General features: G+C 49.2%; 2 protein-coding genes across 3 annotated transcripts; both read left to right on the top strand.

Annotated features, from left to right (window-relative positions):
• The first annotated feature begins 882 nt into the window (after positions 1-882).
• Positions 883-4,033, top strand: LOC143826117 (zymogen granule membrane protein 16-like). 2 transcript variants are annotated; one of them, XM_077314754.1, is made up of 4 exons: positions 883-956; positions 1,721-1,776; positions 1,925-2,063; positions 3,401-4,033. In XM_077314754.1, the coding sequence occupies exons 1-4, from the start codon at positions 898-900 to the stop codon at positions 3,726-3,728; spliced, it is 582 nt and encodes a 193-aa protein (XP_077170869.1). In that variant the 5' UTR covers positions 883-897; the 3' UTR covers positions 3,729-4,033. The 2 variants fall into 2 exon arrangements, with proteins under 2 accessions (XP_077170869.1, XP_077170870.1); XM_077314755.1 differs by having other exon boundaries at positions 911-1,012.
• A 123-nt stretch (positions 4,034-4,156) lies between these two features.
• On the top strand, positions 4,157-7,039 carry LOC143826133 (histone H4). The gene has a single exon (XM_077314786.1). The coding sequence runs from the start codon at positions 4,938-4,940 to the stop codon at positions 5,247-5,249; it is 312 nt and encodes a 103-aa protein (XP_077170901.1). The 5' UTR covers positions 4,157-4,937; the 3' UTR covers positions 5,250-7,039.
• The last annotated feature ends 12,854 nt before the right edge of the window (positions 7,040-19,893 follow it).

Below are 19,893 nucleotides of genomic sequence, written 5' to 3'. Positions count from 1 at the left end.
TAAAACTTAATGCCCACAAGTACTCTCTGAGGAATATCTCGACTGGAAGACTCACATTACGTTCACATTAAATTAAAACAGAATGGGCACACTCACCCCAAGAAAGAAACTTGATTATTTCCACAATAAAGGCTTAGTAAGCAGTTCTATATTAAATCTGACGATGGTTTATCCTACTCAGCATTGCCTACAGTTTGGTAAGAGTCCATGACCCAGTGGAAGAGCATCGACTTCGTAGAAGTTTCCAGGTTCAATCATTTTTGGAGGCCCTGATTGGGAATCCCTGAAGTAGATAACAAGTAATGGGGAATACTCTACTGTGGATTATTTTCACCTTGGCCTACAGGGACATTTCCTTACATGTCGAGATCTTTTCTAGCTCCTTCACAGCTGCCCTTCCAAGTCTCAATCTTCTGATTTCTTGCTTATAAGATACGAGCTACAGGATTTCTTGCCATTGCAAGTCTCCAGGTCATCTTCAAAGGCAGCCCTGCATAGAAAACATTACAGAAATCTAAGCTCTACTGATGTGACAAATGCCTTGTGTTGCTCATTAGACCTGTTAGGTTGTTTGTACAATATTTTGCTGTTAACTTACAGCTAAATTATGACTCCATAAGGTAATAGACGTTCAGAGGTGATTTGACCTCAACTGCCTCAGCGTGGTGACTTGCTTGGTGGTCTCCCATGCAAATATTAAGCTGGGCCAACCTTGCGGTTAAGTTTCTGAGATCCGGTGAGATCCGGCTAGCCGGTAATATTTGGTCACATACGTTTCATTTATTTTAAATATTTATCTTAATATATCAACCTTTTGGAAAGGGGGAATTTAATGGCTTGGACACACAAAGGTGGGTGGGAGAAAACAACACAGAAGGAAATTGACTTTGGATATAAATGGCAAAGAGATACCACGATAAGCACATTGGCTGGAGAAGGCAGGTGGACACCCGAAGGTGAGGCGCTCCTTTGGGTTTGTAGCTGTGAGGAAGAAAGGACATTATTTTCAAAGGTAATTGTAGGTTTATGGAGGACAAGGGTATCTGAGAAAGAGAGAAAGAAAGAGAGAAAGAGAAAGAGAGAAAGAAAGAAAGAGAAAGAAAGAAAGAAAGAAAGAGAAAGAAAGAAAGAAAGAAAGAAAGAAAGAAAGAAAGAAAGAAAGAAAGAAAGAAAGAAAGAAAGAAAGAGTAACCTTTGGAAGTCACTAGGCATTGAAGAATCCAGCATCCACATGAGAAAAGTATTGTATGCAAATGATGTAAATTGGATTTTACTGCCTTATTTTACTGGGCTCTCCCTTTCCAAACATTTGACTTCCACTGTGGGTCGCTCCTTCTTAGGCATGGGCACAAATCCCTGCTCGAATTTCATGGCATCGCCATTCTGTTAGCCGTCCTGCTGGTTTTCTGAGAGGAAAGGTATTTCCTTAAAAAAAAAAAATTAAACAGCCTTGGTTGGTTGGCACAGTTCTAGGCCCTCTTGATTCTAGCAGTTGTTATCTTGTGTTAGCTCAGTGGAATAACAGTCCTAAGCAGCCATTTTGCTCCCCAGGGGAAATTATCTCAAGACATCTGGTAATCAGCTGTACAGAATCATAGAGCTGGAAGGGACCTCCAGGGTCATCTAGTCCAACCCCCTGCAGAATGCAGGACTGAAATTCTGGGAGATTTCCTGGCATCCCTGCAATTAACGGATTATTTCCTTGTGGCTCTCTTTCTAGGATGTTCCGTTTTGCCCTCCTTGCATTCTTGTGTGGGGTCACCGTCATCAGTGCAGGTAAAACAGTGCAGCAGTTGGTCCATATTCTTTTTAAAAAAATTATTAGAAACAATTTGTCATTTGTGCGTCCTCCCCGGCAGGAGGAGAAGGAGGGTTCTCTGGAGGTTTGGCACTAACTGTTTCCCCCCTTTGCATCTTGTTTTAGAGGCGATTAAGAAACGCTCTGCTTCCCATTCTGGTGAATATGGGGGGAACTCTGGAGCGCGTTTCTCACACGCCATAAACCAGCTAGAAGGAACTATAACGGCCATCCGGGTCCGGGTCTCCTCTTCATACATTACGGGGTAAGTTCATCAAGATCCAGAACTGATAACTTTTTAAAAAAAGGTTCATTAACAGCATGATAAGAGCCTCTTGTGGCGCAGAGTGGTAAGGCAGCAGACATGCAGTCTGAGAGCTCTGCCCATGGGGCTGGGAGTTTGATCCCAGCAACCGGCTCAAGGTTGACTCAGCCTTCCGAGGTCGGTAAAATGAGTACCCAGCTTGCTGCTGGGGGGTAAACGGTCATGACTGGGGAAGGCACTGGCAAACCACCCCGTATTGAGTCTGCCAAGAAAACGCTAGAGAGCGTCACCCCAAGGGTCAGACATGGCCTGGTGCTTGCACAGGGGATACTTTTACCTTTTACCTTTTTAACAGCATGATAGGCCCCCTGGGCAAACCAGTGTGTAGGGGCCCCTACTACAGGAATAAAAAGTAAATGGTTGATAATACTAAACATATATTCATTTTATTGGCCCTTCAACAAAACTTGTGTTAAAAAAATGAAAACCATGCTGTACAGCAGCAACTAATCAACATGATACACATTTGAACAATATGCAAAGCTTGAAAAACACATCAGTAAGCCACCATGTCCATTTGTAACATAATAACATTGCAACAAATATTATTTGATAACTTAGCATAATCTAGACTACTCTGTAGTTGTGTTTATTTATGGCAAGTCACTTAACATACACAGATTAGCATGGGGCCCTGTGCTTGTGGGGCTCCTGGGCAAGTGCCCATCGAGCCCATGTGTTAAGACAGCCCTGCAATGACAGATTGAATAAACAGTGCCATTTTCCTTTGTGCTCTGTCCTGGTCCCGACCTGGTGGAATGAGCTCCCGGAAGAACTGAGGGCCCTGGCCGAACTGGACCAGTTCCGGAGGGCCTGTAAAACAGAGCTCTTCCGCCAGGCGTTTGGTTGAGACCAATGACCACATAAAAAGGTAAAGATATCCCCTGTGCAAGCACCGAGTCATGTCTAGCGTTCTCTAGCGTTTTCATAGCAGACTCAATACGGGGTGGTTTGCCAGTGCCTTCCCCAGTCATGACCGTTTACCCCCCAGCAGCAAGCTGGGTACTCATTTTACCGACCTCGGAAGGATGGAAGGCTGAGTCAACCTTGAGCCGGCTGCTGGGATTGAACTCCCAGCCTCATGGGCAAAGCTTTCAGACGGCTGCCTTACCACTCTGCACCACAAGAGGCTCTAATGACCACATAGACAACTTGATTAAACACTGTCCAGGCCCTACATCAAACACTGAGTGCCCCAGAACAGCGTTGGAGAACGGCAGGAGGCAAGGGCAGCAGGAGAGATCCGGAGACTACCCTTAACTCTTCCCTTCCTCTAGCATCCAGGTCCGTTACGGGCGAGAATGGAGCGATTACGTAGGCGGCACCTCGGGAGAACTGCATCACGTCATGCTCCACCAGGGAGAGGACATTACCCAGGTCTCGGGGATGGCTGACTCGTATCTCCGCAGACTTGAATTCCGTACCAGCCTCGGGCGGATCTTTTCTTTTGGGACTTACACGGGCACCTCGTTCAGTGGGATTTCGGTCTTCCCCAGTTCTGTCCTGAGCTACATAAGTGGCCGCGCTGATTCCTCCTATGTGTATGCGATCAGTTTCCACTGGATTACTAAACGTGCCAGAGGAACTCTGTTGATGGCACAATGAGAAGTAAGCTGTTGGGTGGACGGGGGAGGCCTGTGGCTGCTTATCTCCTCTTTATTTACATCTGAGATCTTTCAGTAGCCTTGATATTGAAGAATTGTTCTCCTGGCTATTTCCAAATTAACTCTTTCCAGTATTTCTTCCAATTAGTTGTCTCTTCTCTCTTTTTCCACCTGCCACCACACCACACTGACTACTAACCTGGGCTTAGTCTAAGGTGACCAGATTGTCCCACTTTTGGAGGGGCATCTGGGGGTACCTGGCAAATTGTACTTACGTTGAAATTAAAAAATATATATGTTACAATACCATTTTTGTGTTCTATGAAAAATTTTGTTGCTCCATATAGACCAGATTTTAAATCAAGAACCCCCTTCCCCCCCTCCCCAAAGCCAGATTTTAGTCTAGTAGGGTTGCCAGGTCTGAGTTTGGAAATACCTGGAGGTTTTGGGGGTGGAGCCGGGATTTGGGGCAGGGAGGGACCTGAGTGGAGAAAGATGCTGTGTAGGACCCCCTCCAAAGCAGCCATTTTCTCCAAGGGAACAGATCTCTTTAGTCTGGAGATGAGCTACGATTCTAGGGGATCCCCAGGTCCCATCTAAATGTCATCCCTAAATCGAAGTTGTGAAGTACAAGCCTGCGAGAGTCAAAGCTCCCTGTCTCCTACCTGCGTCAGGTCGGACCAAGGAAACTTTGACGCTTGGAGGTTTATAGCCTTAAAATCTCGTCTGTCTCTTGAGGAACCCCTGGACTCAGAAGGGAGCGCCCTGAAACAAGCATCGCTTCAAAGCGGCACGCCTCATTTTTCTTTTAAAGTTAACGGGTTGCCCGATAAAGAGTTATGTGCAGCTGGAAAGACGGCGCGATGTTTTATGCCGCTGGCCCTAAGGGGTATCTTGCAGGAGGATCTCCTGCCCGGTCATCCGCTCGTAGACTCAAGGATGCAGCCCCGGGATGCTGATTGGCTCGTTTGAAAACAGATGGCTGTACGTGATTGGATAGGACCCGATTTGCCCGCCATGCGCGTCCGACCTTAAGGAGGCTGAGAACTAACGAGTTTTCATTCTGGTCCGCCACTTTTCTATTTTAAAGGGAAGTCAGGGGGGGGGTAGGTTTATTGAGCGGTTTTCATTCTGGTTAGACTTCTGTTTACTTAAAAGGGCAGACCTTGGGTTTGGCTTTATTTCTGCTGGTTCCTTTACAAGCGGGAAAATGTCCGGGCGCGGCAAAGGCGGGAAGGGCCTGGGGAAGGGGGGCGCGAAGCGGCACCGCAAAGTGCTGCGGGACAACATCCAGGGCATCACCAAGCCCGCCATCCGCCGCCTGGCTCGGCGCGGGGGCGTGAAGCGCATCTCGGGCTTGATCTACGAGGAGACCCGCGGGGTGCTGAAGGTCTTCCTGGAGAACGTGATCCGCGACGCCGTGACCTACACCGAGCACGCCAAGAGGAAGACGGTCACCGCCATGGACGTGGTCTACGCGCTTAAGCGCCAGGGCCGCACTCTCTACGGCTTCGGCGGCTGAGCGGGGCTTGTTGCAAATCCCGCCCCGGCCGGCATACCTCAAAGGCCCTTTTCAGGGCCACCCACGTCTCCTAAAAAGAACTGTTTCCTTCAAAGCTAGTCATGCAGAGAACAAGGTAGAAGTGTTTGCCATGCTGCGTATTTCTGGGAATAAAGTAGATTGTTGTGCTTTGCTCTATCCTTTTTTACAGGCTTAAACACAACGGCTAAACGTGGCTTTAAAGTCGCCTCTGTGTTTGGCCGGTTGGTCTAGGCAACAACATGGAATGGGGACTGAGGAAAGGGGTGCATGCTTTGCATATACGAGGCCCCGGCAAACCCCTCCCCTCCCACGTTTTTTCCCCTTCTCTTAATTTTTTTCCTCTGGAAGAGTAGAACGGCGGATCCGGCACCAAATTCCCTCCCCCGTGCAAATACATTTTCAATCGCCAGGGATATACCGGTAGAGTTTTTATAAACCACTGATAATTTGGGACAAAGGACACGCCGAGACCGTCTTTCCTTTAGCTTCAGCTAAACGTGCGATTCTTTGATGAAACGAGAACTAAAATGGCCCTGCAGGTCTACTCGAGAGAAAACATCCTTTGTCTGCAAAATGGTCAGACATACCCAGGGCTGAACTAGTAATCTGGTTCCCATTGAAGGAAATAGTGCGGGGTGATAATGGGGAATAAAATAAAATAAAATAAGCCCATTTCCTCCCAGGGAACCTTGATCGGTCAGTCAGTAGCTGGCGAGGAGGAGGAGGGAAGGGGCTGTGTCTCCTTGCATTCACTTTCGCCCTGAAAAACCTTCGGCTTAACTCCTGAAAAGGAATTCTATATGCAGATAACAGGCAAACACGAGAAATCGCCCTCCTCCTTGTGAACTGTTGTCCCAATGCAGAGAGCTGAGAAGGGAGAGAGTCACCTGGCAGAAATGCTAATGTTGTGAATTGTGAGCAGGTGGGCAGGAAGGGATGGGCCAGTGTTTGCCTCTTGTGGCCCTTCCTTGCAGACCCAGGGAATTGGGTGCAGGCGAGGGTCCCCCACACTCTCCCTCCCCCTGAGGCCTGGTCTGCTCCTCTGTTTGGATCTCCCTCCTGATTCCCCACCACCCCCCATTCGCCTTCTGTGGTGGGTGGGAGGGCAGCCCCCTTGACCCTCAACTTGGCAGGGAAGGAGATGCCAGCTCTCCTCTCCTTGAAAGAAATCCTCTGCACCTTCCTCAGAGGAACCAAAAACGAACTTCTCCACCCACCTGCCCGCTCTCCCTCACTGGCCTTCTGCCCTATAGGCCTTCAGCCTTCCTGCCTGCCCCAAGAGCCCCAGAACCCATAAGATGGTCTTAGCAAGGGGGGGGGGATCACCTGCCATTCTTCCATCCCCCTCAGCCCTGCTTTCTTTCTCCTCTCCTGGCCTTCAGCATTATTGGGAAGTAATATTTTCCCTGGTGACAGAAATTGGGAATCACTGCATAGATGCTTATGGGTTTTATTGTCTTTTGTTATATAGGTGGCAGGTAAATATGAGAAAATATAAAATAATGTACATAGATGGCTTCAAATTTAAAAGGTAATTATTTTATTATACCATTTGTCATAACAAGGAATAAGACGTATGCAATAATACTTGTAACGTTATGCTTTATTATTAGCTATTGAAGACTTTTGTTTTCGAAAACAAGATTATAGAATATCTTGTTCTGGCAAATTTATAAAACAGAATAAAAGTTCAGCTATAAGCAGCCAGTTTGGATGGTTTCTTCTTTTTCCTCTGTCACGTTCAGTTCTTTCTGTACTGCAGCCGCTCTTGCGAAGCTCTCCGAGCCACCTGGAACTTGGATTCTCACTGGTAACTGGGGTCTCCCACACACCGCTTATCAAAGGCTCTGCTCCTTCTTTAGGTGACTCCCTGTTCTTCTCCTCTGCCGTCCTACTGCCCACCCCCAGGTCTCCCCCCCCCTTTAGTGATTTCAGCTCTTTTTGCTAGCAACCTTGGCAGAGACAGGGAGCCACCAGCACTCCAGAAATACTCCTGATGGTTGGAAGTTGTTCCCCTTCAAGATCCCGCAGTTGGGTCCCCATTCCCCCTCTTCTGGAACAATCCAGGAACCCTACTGTGCTAGAATCCCATGGACCTCGCAAGCCCATTTTCCAGACCCTGGGAGATTGTGATGCTTCTTCCACAGAGACTCTTAGGGGTCCTTTGGCCTCCCCTGCCCTAGGACTCTGCTCTCCTGCGATTTGAGCTCTTTTTATTACCAGCAGCCGGACCCATCGTAGGTGCATCTGAACCCCTTTGGGGGCAGTTCACAGACCCTTTACTTATGCATATAAACCTAACTGGTACCAGCACCCAATGTGCACCCGAATCCAATTGGTGCGAGCTGCCAGACACTTTGCATGTGTACATAAACCAATTTGTTGAGAGTAACCCTGTGCATCTGAACCAATTTGACACCTGTAACCTGACCTTTCCTTTGTGCAAGAGAACCAATTTGTGACAGTAACCATGAGCGTATAAAACCAATTTGGTGCCAGTAACCCTGTGGATATGAAACATTTCGGCCACAGTAAACAGACCTTTCCTTTGTGCACAAGAACCAATTGGTGACAGTAACCATGAGCATATAAAACCAATTTGGTGCCAGTAACCCTGTGGATATGAAACATTTCGGCCCCAGTAAAAAGACCTTTCCTTTGTGCACAAGAACCAATTGGTGACAGTAACCATGAGCATATAAAACCAATTTGGTGCCAGTAACCCTGTGGATATGAAACATTTTGGCCCCAGTAAACAGACCTTTCCTTTGTGCACAAGAACCAATTGGTGACAGTAACCATGAGCATATAAAACCAATTTGGTGCCAGTAACCCTGTGGATATGAAACATTTTGGCCCCAGTAAACAGACCTTTCCTTTGTGCACATGAACCAATTGGTGACAGTAACAATGAGGATATGAACCGATTTGGTACCAGCACCTAGACACTACATATGTATATAAACCCAATTGGTAACAGCAACCATGTGCATGAGCCCCATTTAGTACCAAAACCAAGACTCCCACCCCTACCATGAGGATATGATAATGTCACCCAGACCCCTTTCATGTCCACCGGAGCCCCATTAAGTACCAGTACCGAAACCCCCCTCCCATGAGCATATGGTAATGCCACCCCGACCCCCCCTCAAGTCCCCTGAGCCCCATTAACTATCAAAACCAAGACTCCCCCTCCCATGAGCATACTGTAACGCCACCCAGATCCCCTTTTATGTCCACCTGAGCCCCATTAAGTACCAAACCCAAGCCACCCTCCCATGAAAATATGGTAACGCCACCCAGACCCCCTCCCATATCCACCTGAGCACAATTAAGTACCAATACCGACATCCCCCCTACCATGAGTACATGGTAACCCAACCCAGACCCCTTTGCATGTCCACCTGAGCCCCATTAGGTACCAATACCGAGACCCCACCCCTCCCATGAGCATATGGTAAGGCAGCCCGGACCCCCTCCCATCTCCATCTGAGCCCCATTAAGTAACAGTACTGACACGTCCTCCCCATTAGCATATGGTAAGAAGAAGAGAAGTAGAGTTGTTCTTATATGCCACTTTTCTCTACCCAAAGGAATTTCAAAGCAGCTTACATATTCCTTCCCTTCAATCTCCCCACAACATAAGTCCTGTGAGGGAGGTGAGGCTGAGAGAGACCTGTTATTACTGAAGGGGAAATCTTAGTTCTTATATGCCGCTTTTCTCTACCAGTAGGAGTCTCAAAGCGGCTTTAATCGCCTTCCCTTACCTCTCCCCACAACAGATACTCTGTGAGGGAGGGTAGTCTGAGAGAGCCCTGATAGTACTGAAGAAGGAAGAGATTGTTCTTATATGCCGCCTTTCTCTACCAGTAGGAGACTCAAAGTGGCTTACAATCGACTTCTCTTTCCTCTCCCCATAACAGACACCCTCTTAAGTATCCCATGTCCACCTGAGCCCCATTAAGTACCAATACCAAGACCCCTCTCCCATGAGTACATATTAAACCAACCCAGACCCCTTCGCATGTCCACCTGAGCCCCATTAAGTACCAATACCGAGACCCCCCTCCCATGAGTACAGGGTAACCCAACCCAGACCCCTTCGCATTTCCCCCTGAGCCCCATTAACTACCAATACCGAGACCCCCCCTCCCATGAGCATATGGTAAGGCAGCCCAGACCCCTCCCATGTCCATCTGAGCCCCATTAAGTAACAGTACTGACACGTCCACCCATTACAATATGGTAAGAAGAAGAGAAGTAGAGTTGTTCTTATATGCCACTTTTCTCTACCCAAAGGAATTTCAAAGCAGCTTACGTATTCCTTCCAATCTCCCCACAACATAAGTCCTGTGAGGGAGGTGAGGCTGAGAGAGACCTGTTATTACTGAAGGGGAAAAGTAAGTTCTTATATGCCGCTTTTCTCTACCAGTAGGAGTCTCTAAGCGGCTTACAATCGACTTCCCTTTCCTCTCCCAACAGATACTCTGTGAGGGAGGGTAGTCTGAGAGAGCCCTGATAGTACAGAAGAAGGAAGAGATTGTTCTTGTATGCCGCTTTTCTCTACCAATAGGAGTCTCAAAGTGGCTTACAATCACCTTCCCTTTACTCTCCCCACAACAGATACTCTGTGAGGCAGCGGAGGCTGAAAGAGCCCTGCATTTAACTGAAGAAGTTTTATTCTTATATGCCGCCTTTCTCTACCAGTAGGAGTCTCAAAGCGGCTTACAATCGCCTTCCCTTTCCTCTCCCCACAACAGATACGCTGTGAGGGAGGGTAGTCTGAGAGAGCCCTGATAGTACTGATGAAGGAAGAGATTGTTCTTATATGCCGCTTTTCTCTACCAGTAGGAGTCTCGAAGCGGCTTACAATCGTCTTCCCTTTCCGCTCCCCACAACAGATACTCTGTGAGGGAGCGGAGGCCAAAAGAGCCCTGATATTACTGAAGAAAAAGGTTTGTTCTTATATGCCAGTTTCTCTACCAATGGGAGACTCAAAGTGGCTTACAATCGACTTCTCTTTCCTCTCCCCATAACAGACACCCTCTTAAGTATCCCATGTCCACCTGAGCCCCATTAAGTACCAATACCGAGACCCCCCCTGCCATGAGTACACAGTAACCCAACCCAGACCCCTTCGCATGCCCACCTGAGCCCCATTAAGTACCAATACCGAGACCCCCCCCCGCCATGAGTACACAGTAACCCAACCCAGACCCCTTCGCATGCCCACCTGAGCCCCATTAAGTACCAATACCGAGACCCCCCCCTGCCATGAGTACACAGTAACCCAACCCAGACCCCTTTGCATGCCCACCTGAGCCCCATTAAGTACCAATACCGATACCCCCCTGCCATGAGTACACAGTAACCCAACCCAGACCCCTTCGCATGTCCACCTGAGCCTCATTAAGTACCAATACCAAGACCCCACCCCGGCCATGAGTACATATTAACCCAACCCAAACCCCTTCGCATGTCCTCCTGAGTCCCATTAAGTACCAATACCGAGACCCCCCCTGCCATGAGTACACAGTAACCCAACCCAGACCCCTTCGCATGCCCACCTGAGCCCCATTAAGTACCAATACCGAGACCCCCCCCACCATGAGTACACAGTAACCCAACCCAGACCCCTTCGCATGCCCACCTGAGCCCCTTTAAGTACCAATACCAAGACCCCCCCTGCCATGAGTACACAGTAACCCAACCCAGACCCCTTCGCATGCCCACCTGAGCCCCATTAAGTACCAATACCGAGACCCCCCCTTCCATGAGCATATGGTAAGGCAGCCCAGACCCCTCCCATGTCCATCTGAGCCCCAAGAAGTAACAGTACTGACACGTCCACCCATTACAATATGGTAAGAAGAAGAGAAGTAGAGTTGTTCTTATATGCCACTTTTCTCTACCCAAAGGAATTTCAAAGCAGCTTACGTATTCCTTCCCTTCAATCTCCCCACAACATAAGTCCTGTGAGGGAGGTGAGGCTGAGAGAGACCTGTTATTACTGAAGGGGAAAAGTAAGTTCTTATATGCCGCTTTTCTCTACCAGTAGGAGTCTCAAAGCGGCTTACATTCACCTTCCCTTTCCTCTCCCCACAACAGATACTCTGTGAGGGAGGGTAGTCTGAGAGAGCCCTGATAGTACAGAAGAAGAGATTGTTTTTATATGCCGCTTTTCTCTACCAAAAGGAGACTCAAAGAGGCTTACAATCACTTTCCCATTACTCTCCCCACAACAGATACTCAGTGAGGGAGCGGAGGCAGAAAGGGCCCTGATATTACGGAAGAAGAAGAGGTTTTATTCTTATATGCTGCTTTTCTCTACCAGTAGGAGTCTCAAAGCGGCTTACAATCGCCTTCCCTTTCCTCTCCCCACAACAGATACGCTGTGAGGGAGGGTAGTCTGAGAGAGCCCTAATAGTACTGAAGAAGGAAGAGATTGTTCTTATATGCCGCTTTTCTCTACCAATAGGAGTCTCAAAGTGGCTTACAATCACCTTCCCTTTACTCTCCTCACAACAGATACTCTGTGAGGCAGCGGAGGCTGAAAGAGCCCTGCATTTAACTGAAGAAGTTTTATTCTTATATGCCGCCTTTCTCTACCAGTAGGAGTCTCAAAGCGGCTTACAATCGCCTTCCCTTTCCTCTCCCCACAACAGATACGCTGTGAGGGAGGGTAGTCTGAGAGAGCCCTGATAGTACAGAATAAGAGATTGTTCTTATATGCCGCTTTTCTCTACCAAAAAGAGACTCAAAGAGGCTTACAATCACCTTCCCATTACTCTCCCCACAACAGATACTCTGTGAGGGAGCGGAGGCTGAAAAAGCCCTGATATTACTGAAGAAGAAGAGGTTTTATTCTTATATGCCGCTTTTCTCTACCAGTAGGAGTCTCAAAGCGGCTTGCAATCGTCTTCCCTTTCCTCTCCCAACAAATACTCTGTGAGGGAGGGTAGTCTGAGAGAGCCTTGATATTACTGAAGAAAAAGGTTTGTTCTTATATGCCAGTTTCTCTACCAGTAGGAGACTCAAAGTGGCTTACAATCGACTTCTCTTTCCTCTCCCCATAACAGACACCCTCTTAAGTATCCCATGTCCACCTGAGCCCCATTAAGTACCAATACCGAGACCCCCCCTGCCATGAGTACACAGTAACCCAACCCAGACCCCTTCGCATGCCCACCTGAGCCCCATTAAGTACCAATACCGAGACCCCCCCTTCCATGAGCATATGGTAAGGCAGCCCAGACCCCTCCCATGTCCATCTGAGCCCCAAGAAGTAACAGTACTGACACGTCCACCCATTACAATATGGTAAGAAGAAGAGAAGTAGAGTTGTTCTTATATGCCACTTTTCTCTACCCAAAGGAATTTCAAAGCAGCTTACGTATTCCTTCCCTTCAATCTCCCCACAACATAAGTCCTGTGAGGGAGGTGAGGCTGAGAGAGACCTGTTATTACTGAAGGGGAAAAGTAAGTTCTTATATGCCGCTTTTCTCTACCAGTAGGAGTCTCAAAGCGGCTTACATTCACCTTCCCTTTCCTCTCCCCACAACAGATACTCTGTGAGGGAGGGTAGTCTGAGAGAGCCCTGATAGTACAGAAGAAGAGATTGTTTTTATATGCCGCTTTTCTCTACCAAAAGGAGACTCAAAGAGGCTTACAATCACTTTCCCATTACTCTCCCCACAACAGATACTCAGTGAGGGAGCGGAGGCAGAAAGGGCCCTGATATTACGGAAGAAGAAGAGGTTTTATTCTTATATGCTGCTTTTCTCTACCAGTAGGAGTCTCAAAGCGGCTTACAATCGCCTTCCCTTTCCTCTCCCCACAACAGATACGCTGTGAGGGAGGGTAGTCTGAGAGAGCCCTAATAGTACTGAAGAAGGAAGAGATTGTTCTTATATGCCGCTTTTCTCTACCAATAGGAGTCTCAAAGTGGCTTACAATCACCTTCCCTTTACTCTCCTCACAACAGATACTCTGTGAGGCAGCGGAGGCTGAAAGAGCCCTGCATTTAACTGAAGAAGTTTTATTCTTATATGCCGCCTTTCTCTACCAGTAGGAGTCTCAAAGCGGCTTACAATCGCCTTCCCTTTCCTCTCCCCACAACAGATACGCTGTGAGGGAGGGTAGTCTGAGAGAGCCCTGATAGTACAGAATAAGAGATTGTTCTTATATGCCGCTTTTCTCTACCAAAAAGAGACTCAAAGAGGCTTACAATCACCTTCCCATTACTCTCCCCACAACAGATACTCTGTGAGGGAGCGGAGGCTGAAAAAGCCCTGATATTACTGAAGAAGAAGAGGTTTTAATCTTATATGCCGCTTTTCTCTACCAGTAGGAGTCTCAAAGCGGCTTGCAATCGTCTTCCCTTTCCTCTCCCAACAAATACTCTGTGAGGGAGGGTAGTCTGAGAGAGCCTTGATATTACTGAAGAAAAAGGTTTGTTCTTATATGCCAGTTTCTCTACCAGTAGGAGACTCAAAGTGGCTTACAATCGACTTCTCTTTCCTCTCCCCATAACAGACACCCGCTTAAGTATCCCATGTCCACCTGAGCCCCATTAAGTACCAATACCGAGACCCCCCCTGCCATGAGTACACAGTAACCCAACCCAGACCCCTTCGCATGCCCACCTGAGCCCCTTTAAGTACCAATACCGAGACCCCCCCCGCCATGAGTACACAGTAACCCAACCCAACCCAGACCCCTTCGCATTTCCCCCTGAGCCCCATTAAGTACCAATACCGAGACCCCCCCTCCCATGAGCATATGGTAAGGCAGCCCAGACCCCTCCCATGTCCATCTGAGCCCCATTAAGTAACAGTACTGACACGTCCACCCATTACAATATGGTAAGAAGAAGAGAAGTAGAGTTGTTCTTATATGCCACTTTTCTCTACCCAAAGGAATTTCAAAGCAGCTTACGTATTCCTTCCCTTCAATCTCCCCACAACATAAGTCCTGTGAGGGAGGTGAGGCTGAGAGAGACCTGTTATTACTGAAGGGGAAAAGTAAGTTCTTATATGCCGCTTTTCTCTACCAGTAGGAGTCTCTAAGCGGCTTACAATCGACTTCCCTTTCCTCTCCCAACAGATACTCTGTGAGGGAGGGTAGTCTGAGAGAGCCCTGATAGTACAGAAGAAGGAAGAGATTGTTCTTATATGCCGCTTTTCTCTACCAATAGGAGTCTCAAAGTGGCTTACAGTCACCTTCCCTTTACTCTCCCCACAACAGATACTCTGTGAGGCAGCGGAGGCTGAAAGAGCCCTGCATTTAACTGAAGAAGTTTTATTCTTATATGCCGCCTTTCTCTACCAGTAGGAGTCTCAAAGCGGCTTACAATCGCCTTCCCTTTCCTCTCCCCACAACAGATACGCTGTGAGGGAGGGTAGTCTGAGAGAGCCCTGATAGTACTGAAGAAGGAAGAGATTCTTCTTATATGCCGCTTTTCTCTACCAGTAGGAGTCTCAAAGCGGCTTACAATCGACTTCCCTTTCCTCTCCCAACAGATACTCTGTGAGGGAGGGTAGTCTGAGAGAGCCCTGATAGTACTGAAGAAGGAAAGATTGTTCTTATATGCCGCCTTTACCAGTAGGAGACTCAAAGTGGCTTACAATCGACTTCTCTTTCCTCTCCCCATAACAGACACCCTCTTAAGTATCCCATGCCCACCTGAGCCCCCCTGCCATGAGTACACAGTAACCCAACCCAGACCCCTTCGCATGCCCACCTGAGCCCCATTAAGTACCAATACCGAGACCCCCCCTGCCATGAGTACACAGTAACCCAACCCAGACCCCTTCGCATGCCCACCTGAGCCCCATTAAGTACCAATACCGAGACCCCCCCTGCCATGAGTACACAGTAACCCAACCCAGACCCCTGCGCATGCCCATCTGAGCCCCATTAAGTACCAATACCGAGATCCCCCCTGCCATGAGTACACAGTAACCCAACCCAGACCCCTTCGCATGCCCACCTGAGCCCCATTAAGTACCAATACCGAGACCCCCCCTGCCATGAGTACACAGTAACCCAACCCAGACCCCTTCGCATGCCCACCTGAGCCCCATTAAGTACCAATACCGAGACCCCCCCTGCCATGAGTACACAGTAACCCAACCCAGACCCCTGCGCATGCCCATCTGAGCCCCATTAAGTACCAATACCGAGATCCCCCCTACCATGAGTACACAGTAACCCAACCCAGACCCCTTCGCATGCCCACCTGAGCCCCATTAAGTACCAATACCGAGACCCCCCCCCACCATGACCACATGGTAACCCAACCCAGACCCCTTCGCATGTCCACCTGAGCCTCATTAAGTACCAATACCAAGACCCCACCCCGGCCATGAGTACATATTAACCCAACCCAAACCCCTTCGCATGTCCTCCTGAGTCCCATTAAGTACCAATACCGAGACCCCCCCCTGCCATGAGTACACAGTAACCCAACCCAGACCCCTTCGCATGCCCACCTGAGCCGCATTAAGTACCAATACCGAGACCCCCCCCACCATGAGTACACAGTAACCCAACCCAGACCCCTTCGCATGCCCACCTGAGCCCCTTTAAGTACCAATACCGAGACCCCCCCTGCCATGAGTACACAGTAACCCAACCCAGACCCCTTCGCATGCCCACCTGAGCCCCATTAAGTACCAATACCGAGACCCCCCCTTCCATGAGCATATGGTAAGGCAGCCCAGACCCCTCCCATGTCCATCTGAGCCCCAAGATGTAACAGTACTGACACGTCCACCCATTACAATATGGTAAGAAGAAGAGAAGTAGAGTTGTTTTTATATGCCACTTTTCTCTACCCAAAGGAATTTCAAAGCAGCTTACGTATTCCTTCCCTTCAATCTCCCCACAACATAAGTCCTGTGAGGGAGGTGAGGCTGAGAGAGACCTGTTATTACTGAAGGGGAAAAGTAAGTTCTTATATGCCGCTTTTCTCTACCAGTAGGAGTCTCAAAGCGGCTTACATTCACCTTCCCTTTCCTCTCCCCACAACAGATACTCTGTGAGGGAGGGTAGTCTGAGAGAGCCCTGATAGTACAGAAGAAGAGATTGTTTTTATATGCCGCTTTTCTCTACCAAAAGGAGACTCAAAGAGGCTTACAATCACCTTCCCATTACTCTCCCCACAACAGATACTCAGTGAGGGAGCGGAGGCAGAAAGGGCCCTGATATTACGGAAGAAGAAGAGGTTTTATTCTTATATGCCGCTTTTCTCTACCAGTAGGAGTCTCAAAGCGGCTTACAATCGCCTTCCCTTTCCTCTCCCCACAACAGATACGCTGTGAGGGAGGGTAGTCTGAGAGAGCCCTAATAGTACTGAAGAAGGAAGAGATTGTTCTTATATGCCGCTTTTCTCTACCAATAGGAGTCTCAAAGTGGCTTACAATCACCTTCCCTTTACTCTCCTCACAACAGATACTCTGTGAGGCAGCGGAGGCTGAAAGAGCCCTGCATTTAACTGAAGAAGTTTTATTCTTATATGCCGCCTTTCTCTACCAGTAGGAGTCTCAAAGTGGCTTACTATCGCCTTCCCTTTCCTCTCCCCACAACAGATACTCTGTGAGGGAGGGTAGTCTGAGAGAGCCCTGATAGTACAGAAGAAGAGATTGTTCTTATATGCCGCTTTTCTCTACCAAAAAGAGACTCAAAGAGGCTTACAATCACCTTCCCATTACTCTCCCCACAACAGATACTCTGTGAGGGAGCGGAGGCTGAAAAAGCCCTGATATTACTGAAGAAGAAGAGGTTTTATTCTTATATGCCGCTTTTCTCTACCAGTAGGAGTCTCAAAGCGGCTTGCAATCGTCTTCCCTTTCCTCTCCCAACAAATACTCTGTGAGGGAGGGTAGTCTGAGAGAGCCTTGATATTACTGAAGAAAAAGGTTTGTTCTTATATGCCAGTTTCTCTACCAGTAGGAGACTCAAAGTGGCTTACAATCGACTTCTCTTTCCTCTCCCCATAACAGACACCCTCTTAAGTATCCCATGTCCACCTGAGCCCCATTAAGTACCAATACCGAGACCCCCCCTGCCATGAGTACACAGTTACCCAACCCAGACCCCTTCGCATGCCCACCTGAGCCCCATTAAGTACCAATACCGAGACCCCCCCCCCGCCATGAGTACACAGTAACCCAACCCAACCCAGCCCCCTTCGCATGCCCACCTGAGCCCCATTAAGTTCCAATACCGAGACCCCCCCCTGCCATGAGTACACAGTAACCCAACCCAGCCCCCTTCGCATGCCCACCTGAGCCCCATTAAGTACCAATACCGAGACCCCCCCCCCACCATGAGTACACAGTAACCCAACCCAGACCCCTTCGCATGCCCACCTGAGCCCCATTAAGTACCAATACCATGACCCCACCCTCCATGAGTACACAGTAACCCAACCCAGACCCCTTCGCATGCCCACCTGAGCCCCATTAAGTACCAGTACCAAGAAACCCCCCTCCATGAGTACACAGTAACCCAACCCAGACCCCTTCGCATGCCCACCTGAACCCCATTAAGTACCAATACCAAGACCCCCCCCACCATGAGTACACAGTAACCCAACCCAGACCCCTTCGCATGCCCAGCTGAACCCCATTAAGTACCAATACCAAGACCCCCCCCCCACCATGAGTACACAGTAACCCAACCCAGACCCCTTCGCATGCCCACCTGAACCCCATTAAGTACCAATACCAAGAACCCCCCCACCATGAGTACACAGTAACCCAACCCAGACCCCTTCGCATGCCCACCTGAACCCCATTAAGTACCAATACAAAGACCCCCCCCAACATGAGTACACAGTAACCCAACCCAGACCCCTTCGCATGCCCACCTGAGTCCCATTAAGTACGAATACCAAGACCCCCCCCCACCATGAGTACACAGTAAGCCAACCCAGACCCCTTCCCATGCCCACCTGAACCCCATTAAGTACCAAGATACCCCCCCTGCCATGAGTATACAGTAACCCAACCCAGACCCCCTCTCATGTACACGTGAGCCCCATTAAGTACCAAAACCAAGCCCACCCCCCCAAGTCATAGAGTGTGGTCTTGTTAAGCCAGGTCAAAAGCCAGAGAAAATGTCAGAGCGAAACTGTAGTCAGATGTCTGAGATGTGGTCCAAAGACAGAGCCTGGGTTCTGGAAGCAGCAGGGTTCTGAGAAGCCAAGGCCAGGAATCTGGAAGCTGCAGGGTCCTCAGAAGCCGAAGCCAGGAATCAGGAAGCTGCAGGGTCCTCAGAAGCCGAAGCCAGGAATCAGGAAGCTGCAGCGTCCTCGGAAGCCGAAGCCAGGAATCAGGAAGCTGCAAGGACCTCAGAAGCCGAAGCCAGGAATCAGGAAGCTGCAGGGTCCTCAGAAGCCGAAGCCAGGAATCAGGAAGCTGCAGCGTCCTCGGAAGCCGAAGCCAGGAATCAGGAAGCTGCAAGGACCTCAGAAGCCGAAGCCAGGAATCAGGAAGCTGCAGGGTCCTCAGAAGCCGAAGCCAGGAATCAGGAAGCTGCAAGGACCTCAGAAGCCAAGGCCAGGAATCAGGAAGCTGCAAGGACCTCAGAAGCCGAAGCCAGGAATCAGGAAGCTGCAGGGTCCTCAGAAGCCGAAGCCAGGAATCAGGAAGCTGCAAGGACCTCAGAAGCCAAGGCCAGGAATCAGGAAGCTGCAAGGACCTCAGAAGCCGAAGCCAGGAATCAGGAAGCTGCAGGGTCCTCAGAAGCCGAAGCCAGGAATCAGGAAGCTGCAAGGACCTCAGAAGCCAAGGCCAGGAATCAGGAAGCTGCAAGGACCTCAGAAGCCGAAGCCAGGAATCAGGAAGCTGCAGGGTCCTCAGAAGCCAAGGCCAGGAATCAGGAAGCTGCAAGGACCTCAGAAGCCGAAGCCAGGAATCAGGAAGCTGCAGGGTCCTCAGAGGCTGAAGCCAGGAATCAGGAAGCTGCAGGGTCCTCAGAAGCCGAAGCCAGGAATCAGGAAGCTGCAAGGATCTCAGAAGCTGAAGCCAGGAATCAGGAAGCTGCAAGGATCTCAGAAGCCGAAACCAGGAATCAGGAAGCTGCAAGGACCTCAGAAGCCAAAGCCAGGAATCAGGAAGCTGCAAGGACCTCAGAAGCCGAAGCCAGGAATCAGGAAGCTGCAAGGACCTCAGAAGCCAAAGCCAGGAATCAGGAAGCTGCAAGGACCTCAGAAGCCGAAGCCAGGAATCAGGAAGCTGCAGGGTCCTCAGAAGCTGAAGGCAGGAATCAGGAAGCTGCAGGGTCCTCAGAAGCTGAAGCCAGGAATCAGGAAGCTGCAAGGATCTCAGAAGCCGAAGCCAGGAATCTGGAGGTGGAAGGGTTGTCCGAAGTGAAAGCTGGGCGTCTGGAGTCACTCTCGTCGTGTGGAGCCAAAGTCAGTAATTAGGAGGTGGGAGATTAGTCGGGATTTGGGCAGAGATCAGGAAACTAGGAGGTCCCACTTGCATATAAATCAATTTCATGCCACAACATAGTAACCATGAGCGTATCTACCAATTTGGTACCAGTAACCCTGTGCATCTGAAATATTTTGCCACCTGTAACCATGAGCATATTAAGAATTTTGGTACCTGCA

The sequence above is a fragment of the Paroedura picta genome, chromosome 16, assembly GCF_049243985.1.
Source record: "Paroedura picta isolate Pp20150507F chromosome 16, Ppicta_v3.0, whole genome shotgun sequence".
Lineage (NCBI taxonomy): Eukaryota > Metazoa > Chordata > Lepidosauria > Squamata > Gekkonidae > Paroedura > Paroedura picta.
The sequence above is the reverse complement of the archived record's forward strand: the minus strand, read 5'-3'. Positions and strand labels throughout refer to the sequence as shown.

Excerpts from the sequence above, each read along its gene's own strand:
- LOC143826117 (XM_077314754.1), top strand. The coding sequence starts at position 898 with ATGGCAAAGAGATACCACGATAAGCACATTGGCTGGAGAAGGCAGGTG. Across the intron at positions 957-1,720 it reads AGGCAGGTGGACACCCGAAG|GATGTTCCGTTTTGCCCTCC; the intron begins GTGAGGCGCTCC and ends CTCTCTTTCTAG. Across the intron at positions 2,064-3,400 it reads TCCTCTTCATACATTACGGG|CATCCAGGTCCGTTACGGGC; the intron begins GTAAGTTCATCA and ends CCCTTCCTCTAG.
- LOC143826133 (XM_077314786.1), top strand. The coding sequence starts at position 4,938 with ATGTCCGGGCGCGGCAAAGGCGGGAAGGGCCTGGGGAAGGGGGGCGCG.